This window comes from Antennarius striatus, chromosome 21 (genome assembly GCF_040054535.1).
Source record: "Antennarius striatus isolate MH-2024 chromosome 21, ASM4005453v1, whole genome shotgun sequence".
NCBI classification, from domain to species: domain Eukaryota; kingdom Metazoa; phylum Chordata; class Actinopteri; order Lophiiformes; family Antennariidae; genus Antennarius; species Antennarius striatus.
Genome location: NC_090796.1, coordinates 8502311 through 8509807, shown reverse-complemented (window position 1 = coordinate 8509807; position 7497 = coordinate 8502311). Strand labels below are relative to the sequence as shown.

Genomic DNA, 7497 nt, shown 5'->3' with positions numbered 1-7497 from the left:
ATATATTCTGTCTGCTATTCTTTGATTCTGATATTTTGCTTTGATACTTTGATTCTTTTATACTATCACTGCACAGCAAGGCAGTTTCAGGTTTGAGTCCCATTGTGGCTGGAGTTACTATGCTCTGCCCGTGTCTGTTCTCTCTGGGTTCCCACCTCCAAAAAACCCAAAACAAAACATGCATTTCAGGTGAATTTTCAGGTGCTTCTTTCAAATTTTCTGTAGGTGTGTATGCGTGTGTGTGCACATGGCGTGACTTTCATGTGCACCGGCATCGTGGCTGGAGTGTAGCCTGCCTTACGCTGCAAGTTCTCTGGGATAGGCTCCACCAACCCCATTCATGAATGTACATTTCAAAGTCTTTGTTCCAGAACATACAAGATGAACATTTGTGCTGCAAGAGGAAGTGTTTACAGTATTTCCATTATTTGTGAATGTGTGCCTGTAGGTGAATATTCACAGGATGTCCTTTGCAAACAAACAATCACAGTACAGAGGGATGTGCCAGGAAAGAGGTTAAGACGGATATCCTGGTAACAAGCATTTTATTGGTGGACAAAAATAGTATCCTACTGTCTGTTCAATCAATATTTTATCTGATTCATATATTATACAGTTTATGTTCTTTTGAAAAATGTGTCCTACTTTTCTTCTGGTCAGCTTTGTCTCCAGGATAAGAAGTAGACAGCCAAACATAAAAACTTGTCTCTCACAAAAAAGGTTTCAAGAACATCATTTCCATCCACCTCCATCAAGCGATCACATTCTGTGACGACCAGGCACAGGACACCTTCAGTGTCAGTCTTATTTTTGAGGATGTATTCATGACTCCAGGCTTTATGGTTGTGGACCTTCTAGCTGTTTCTTCAGGCTCTTATCCAGCAGTACCAGACTCTGTACAGCCAGACTACGGCAATCAGCATCAGGGTCTCCTTCAGCTACATCTGTGCATATGAAAAAAGTATATTTTTTGCCAGAAATACAAGTGGTGACAATGAACAGGAAGTCAAATTTTTCATTTTAATTACATCAGCCAAATAATTTCTCACATGTCTTTGCTGAACAAAATAATGGCGTTTTATCTGCTCAAGTAATACTTCTGTGAGAAAATGATCTCCTTTGAACAATGCCATTCAGCTCTGTGTCGTTCACGCCATGTGAAACTGCATTTATCCTCAAAGGGTTTTGGAAACATCCAAGTTCTGACGTGATTGGTACTGCAGTGACCAATCACGTCATGGATGGTCACTGCAGTACAGGACATCCTGGTTCCTCACCTACTTCCCAGAAATGCTCAGACCAGCTGTGCATGTGTGCGCTATACACGTTTGTGTGTCATAGAGGGGACATTCCTGTCAACATTAAACTATACAGGTGCAGACCTTTGTGGATTTACAAGAAACATTTTTAGAGTAAATCTATTATTAGGGACATGTCGGCAATTTAGTAAGTGTGGTAATAGTTGTGTAACAACTGTAAGTATATTTGATTTAAATGAAATACATTTTCTTTGGTAATCGGATTGCAGTCTGAACAGGGTAGACACGTCCGAATGAATACGAAACATTCATGTTTATAAAACTGAGCAGATAGAAGCGATTATCTTTAATGCTCAAAGGACAGAAAATCAATCAGGCATAATGTGGGTCCTGTAGTGATATATGAACAAAACTATCAGACAGTTCCACTGAGAGGACAGAAAATTTAGAGATGCTGTTGGATTTTTATTTGCTCTAAAATTATTTATCTAATATTATTCATTTATGTTATTTATTATTTATGATATTATTGTTCATTTATTGCTGGAGATGAGGCTGTTGCAGATATGGCTTGATGAAATTATTGTTACTACTAAAATTAAGTGATGATTATGTAATGAGCACAAAACGTGGCTGTTTTCTGACAAAACTGAAACAAATGGTCTGCTCAATGTACATGTCTTATTTTAAAGGAATCTGAAAATGGTATTTTCTAGCATATCTACTTTACCTGTCAGCCAAGATCTGGTCTCAAACAGCTGATCACCGAGGTCCATCAGCAGATTTGGACCGTCCATGCTCAGAAAAACAGAGCAGACAGCAAAGAGGACGCCTCGCCTCACCATCCTTTAAACAGACACAATTCAGATTACATCTAAGAATACATTATCACAGTAATTCCATTAATTTATTTTTACAATGCAGTATACTCACTGGTCAACATGGTAGCGCACCGCCCACACAAAGTCCAATAAAGCCAAACCCATCTGTACAGCAACCTGCAAAAAATAGAATGGAAAACAAGTCTTAATTTTCTCACAGGGCAGAACCTATACTCAGAACTTAGTGCTTGGGATTATTTTTTTACCATGCCATTAATCTAAGTGTAACTGCTCACACACAACTAGCTGGCTGACCCTTACTAATATTGTCTACTGTATGAGTGCATTAGCAGTAACACATTAACTGACAATTATAAAAAACTACATTAACATGATTTGGACACTGGTTAGATATAGAAAACTACCGGTGCATTAACTGCCAGATGCATGAGGAGGCCCAAGGTGTGGATCAACCTGCCAAGTACCAAATGGTCACTCCCCAATAGGTCAAAGGTCACCTGAGGCCTAGCAAAAAGGCAATCCACCACATATTTAATACATTCTGTTTGCACTTGACAATAAAAAAACATATTGTTTTAAAATTTGCACAGAAGAACTTACTTGTCATAATTCCTGAGCAGAGGGAAAAAGAAGTGTCCAGCAACAGGTGCGTAAAGATTAGGAGTTGCCTTTGCAACAGGTTGTGTGGGAGCCTGAAACACAAGAAATTACTGAAGAGCTCCACTGAGAAACTAAAAATTTAGGAAAAAAATTAGTTTGTCTTGTGTTACAACCTTCCTAAAGCGCCTGGTCTTGCTTTGAATCCGCTTCTCTACTTCTTGTCGCCAGTGAGCAGGGTTGTCGCCGGGGTAAGAAGACAACTCAGTCCTGGCATGAAGACTTGGATGGATGGATGGATCAGCGATTGGCTTAGAGAGCTCCTGAGCTGCCAGAGCAAGGACCTGATGTCCAAAAACAAGAACAGATGCAGGGTTAAAAAAGTGATAATATAAGTCTCTAAATGCATTCAATTAAGTTTTTTTCACCTCCAGAATATCGAGCCGCTGGCGAAGACTGTAGTTCAAGGAGTAGAACTCTGTAGTCAAATACTGGGTCACCTATAAGGAAACAAAAAGAGTAAAAGTAGCAGAAATTTTGGATGGTAATCAATATGAGTTTAACATGTAAAGGTAACTGAGGTGAAGATCATACAGGGATGGGGTCAGTAACTGTGAGCGCCACCATGGCCGCCTGTCTGAGATCCAGGAAGCCTTTTATGCAGTATTTATCCTCCATGTGAAGAAGCACTTTACTGAGCTGGACACTAACCTGAGTGAGACATAAATACATGAGCTGAGGCGTGAACGGTAATCAAATACTACACTACAGTTATGAACAACGAGGTGGGGATGAAAGCAATCACTTTTATATGACTGACTGTTGAGTGCAGTCGTCGTACCTCTCTGGTTGCAAACGGATTCTTCCTCACCAAATCCCCAGAAACTTGCAAACTGAGCTCCACACGCACCGAGTCTTCAGAGGAAATTAAAACTGGATGTGTTGACAAATAAAACATTCATTCATTCATTCAATCATTGGAGTTTTAAATGTCAACACAATATTTAAGTAGAGGCAAGATTGAATAAATGTGTACGCATACTTTCCAGACAGTCTCGTAGGTAGCGGGGTGGAGAGCTTTTACTTATTTCTTGATCACCAGACATATCATACGGAGTTAGGTCATCATCACTGCAGTAGACGCAGACAATAGAGTACATCAAATCCCACACGTGTATTTAACAGAACAGCTACACTGACTGATCGGAACAACTAATAGTTACCTGTCCAGGTCTGAACCTGGTCCTGAGGCATTTAGAGATGATTCATTCGGAGTAGATGGAGTTACATCTACGGACTCTCTGGTCTCAGAGTCAACACTGTTAATCACAAACATCTCTTATGCAATTTCAATGGTTACAAATATAGAGAGGGATTAGACCCAATGTTAAAAAAAATGCTAATTTAATATTAATTTATTGTTTCACATTAGATTTAAAGGTACCTTGGAAGTAAATTTTTTCAAGAACCGCTTAAACAAAATTTTATTGTCACCAACCTTCAGAAACAGGCACAGCAATGCTTGATAATTCATAATGGTGAGGACATTATTGCAGAATCTTGATAAACAGTTAGAAATATGTTGTACCTATTTACAGGCTCAGCTTCAGGTTCATCAAAGGAGCTGGGAGTGATCAGGGAAAGAAGCTCTAGGGTTTCCTCATCCTGATCGTACTAAAACACAGCAAATCACAGTCATAGTCGGTGTTATTCTATTTTATCTTCTTGGGTGGAAGCTGACAAGGCAACTGAGGGTAATGTTTTGCAATCTGCACAATGAGTGTACCTCAAACTTGAGTTTAGTTCCACTGATGTCCATGCGGGCACTCAGACACTCTCCTACAACCATGCCCATACGCCTGACACGCAGGACACTGCTGTCCAAGTGGCTCTGCATACCACCCAGCATGCACTGAAGTAAGTCTGAGGAGACACACAACAAAGATGAAACTGAAGTGAACTATTTTTCTTATCCTTTCTATACCTTTAATTTGCTGTAAACATACAGTTTTCCCATTTTCACGTGTTCATTTAGTGATTTGAGACACAAATTATTGTTCTTGTACCTGAGCGCAGCTCCAGCAGCTCAGAGTCATCCAGCAGACTTACGCTCAGCAGCAAGGCCTTGCTGACATACAGCTGCTGTTCTAGAGGTGTGTGTTTCACTGCACTAGGATTAGCCCAGGTCTGAGACACAGACCGTAGCACCTGAGAACATGAACACATGTACACACACAAAATGTCAAAATCATCAAAGAAATTCACATTGTTTGGATGATGGACATCCTGTTCTTGTCACCTGAATAAGAAGTGGCCGTCGCTCCCTTTCTGCAAGATAGCCCAGAATAATTCTCAGGACTCGAGTCTGGAAACAAAAAAAATGCTTAATATGATATACAAATTACACTTTGATGTCAGGGTGTAGGCTTTTACCTCGTACTTGTACTGTAGTAACAACAGTTTATGAGTAATGAGAAACTGGGCTTTTTTATTTGTTAAAATGAGATTTCCGATGATCCTGCCAAAGACGTCAGGCCTGGAAAGCAGGTCAAAAAACTAGTGTCATTAACGGTAGATAAAATATTACAAATACAGGTCACATAAGACCTTAACTGCAGTTTACCTGCTGACAGCCTGAACCAGTCCAGTGAGTACACTCTCCACCCAGCGCTGGGGAACATCCTCAAAGAGCTTCCAGCAAACCCTTTGCCAGATCATGTCTGAGTGTGTGTAGGCAGACAGCTGAGGAGCCATCACTGCCATCACAAGCTCTGAAAGTAGAAAAAAGGGATTCAGTCTCAGAGATTCTACATAGACACCATAACAAGGTAGGAGTCCATATGTTTTATATGGCTTTTCCCTCAGTCAACCCAGAATAATTTCATTGAGCTCAAAAACTAAACATATTAAATATGAAAACAAAACTAAAAAAGCACCATAATTTTAATTTACAGTAAAATGTCTACAAATTTATAAATGCTTTGAGATGTCAGAGACAAATTTTATATGGTAGTTTGAAATTTTCAAATATTACCTGAAGAGCTAATGTCTACTCAAAACCAGCAACGTAAATGTAGTGAATTTAAAAGTGTTTTTTTTTATTCTTCTAAATGTGATTTAACTCACCACTGTGGCCCTGGATGCACACTTTCCCAAGTGTCTGAGCCACAAAAGTCAAGCTACAGTCTGTGCCATCTGTTAGACACACAAGTCAGGTAAAAAGACAAAATGAGAAAGAATATTTCCATATAAAACATTTTTGATATAAACTGCAAACTGTTGTTAATGGAGAAAGACTTTGAAAGTTGTTACTTCTGAGTGCCTGGCAGGTACGCTTCAGTGTAGTAACCATCTCTGTGGCTAGTAGTGGGTAGTACTGCTGAGGGCTGAAAAGAGGTTTGTTGTTTGGATGTAGTTTGTTGGCAGTGATGTCTGGCAGCGCCACAATTCGTCCCAGTAGAGTCTCTCTGAGCTGCGGGGAATCACAAGTTTCTGTCTTCCGGCAGTAAGACCACAAAAGGTCAGCAAGTCGACCACCTCGAAGAAACTTTTCAATGATTCCGACCAAGTGGTTTAGATTAGCGCTCGGTCTGAAGTAGAGAGACAAACAGAGGAAATACATGAAAAGATGAAATGATAAACATATGACCACACATTTTTAAACACCACCCACCTGAGCTCTCCTATCCCCTCCATCAGCACCAGCAATGCCTGCTCCGGAGGACCACTGAGGAACAAGGAGTCCCATAGTGCAGTACGCTCGGCGGCTGTGAGACTGTGGAACCAATCAGCCTGGATATTACTGATAAGAAACTGAAGGGTAGGAGTAAAATGAGTTCTCCTGAACTCAGTCCGTGCTACTGAAGTGGTTCTACTTTCTGGTCTTTCATCCAGGTAAGAGTTGAGTGTTTGAAGAGCGGGGACAACCTCTTCGTTGTCTGTGGACGTGGAGAGGGTCCGGAAGCACTTAGCCACTGCCAGGCGAACCTCACCATTTGGAATAAGGGTCTTCATCTTTCAGTTAATGTTTGATTTATCTACTAAACAAAGACAGAAAAGATGCATTTCACACATGTATAACAGAACCACTTCTATCGATGTATGAACGTGTTCTTTATGCATATAAAAAAGTTGCTCCCTCAAAATAAAGACTGTTAACTTGCACCCGTTTGATGCTCATGGAGTTACTCTATATCTTCATGATTTAGATCTAAACTTCCCCGAAGCTTTCATCGATGCAAACAGTAACGAAGATAACTGTGTTTATAGGTCTACTCACCCTCATTCTCAGAGGTAATGATGACTGAGCTACATTTTCATTGAAAAGGTAAATTAGCTTAAAATGTTAGCCGGTCAACATCGGTACAAAAAAAAATCAATTTCTCTTGACAAGACAACATATTTTTATACCGACTACTGTTTTAATTATAATGTTTGCTTTATTAAAGCAAAGCTTTGCATTGCCCTCTCTTTGTTCACGTTCTGAAGTCAGCTGCCGTGTTTTGTCGTGTGTTCCTGCACGGTGCACCGAGGAAATAAGTCCGCGGAAAGCAAGAGTGAAAGGTTCCGTGTACAATCTGAACGGTGTAGCGTTCAAACACCGGACAGGATTTGCAACACTCAAGCACAAGCTTTGCTCTATGGTCTTACTCACACTGGCCTTCTTCCTCGTCTTATCTTATCCAGTTCCTGAGTGTAGAAAAGTTGAAATTTAACCTTGATCTCGTTTTCTCAAGGTCAAGGTCTTCATCTCATTTTCATCCCCTTTGCCGCCCAAGTAATGTGCTTTGTGTTTAATC

General features: G+C 40.2%; 1 protein-coding gene across 3 annotated transcripts; it reads right to left on the bottom strand.

Moving 5' to 3' along the window:
* Nucleotides 1-530: 530 nt before the first annotated feature.
* On the bottom strand, nt 531-7211 carry telo2 (TEL2, telomere maintenance 2, homolog (S. cerevisiae)). Of its 3 annotated transcripts, none has more exons than XM_068305448.1 (21): nt 6978-7211; nt 6372-6738; nt 6011-6288; nt 5825-5893; nt 5322-5469; nt 5132-5234; nt 4998-5063; nt 4765-4906; nt 4485-4621; nt 4287-4372; nt 3922-4017; nt 3741-3829; nt 3540-3631; nt 3293-3409; nt 3127-3198; nt 2875-3042; nt 2702-2793; nt 2506-2605; nt 2193-2257; nt 1990-2105; nt 531-944 (listed from the first exon to the last, which is right to left on the bottom strand). In XM_068305448.1, the coding sequence occupies exons 2-21, from the start codon at nt 6710-6712 to the stop codon at nt 838-840; spliced, it is 2484 nt and encodes an 827-aa protein (XP_068161549.1). In that variant the 5' UTR covers nt 6713-6738; nt 6978-7211; the 3' UTR covers nt 531-837. The 3 variants fall into 3 exon arrangements, 2 of the variants coding, with proteins under 2 accessions (XP_068161549.1, XP_068161550.1); XM_068305449.1 differs by having other exon boundaries at nt 6372-6735; XR_011034054.1 differs by lacking the exon at nt 2506-2605 and having other exon boundaries at nt 922-944.
* Between the last annotated feature and the right edge of the window lie 286 nt (nt 7212-7497).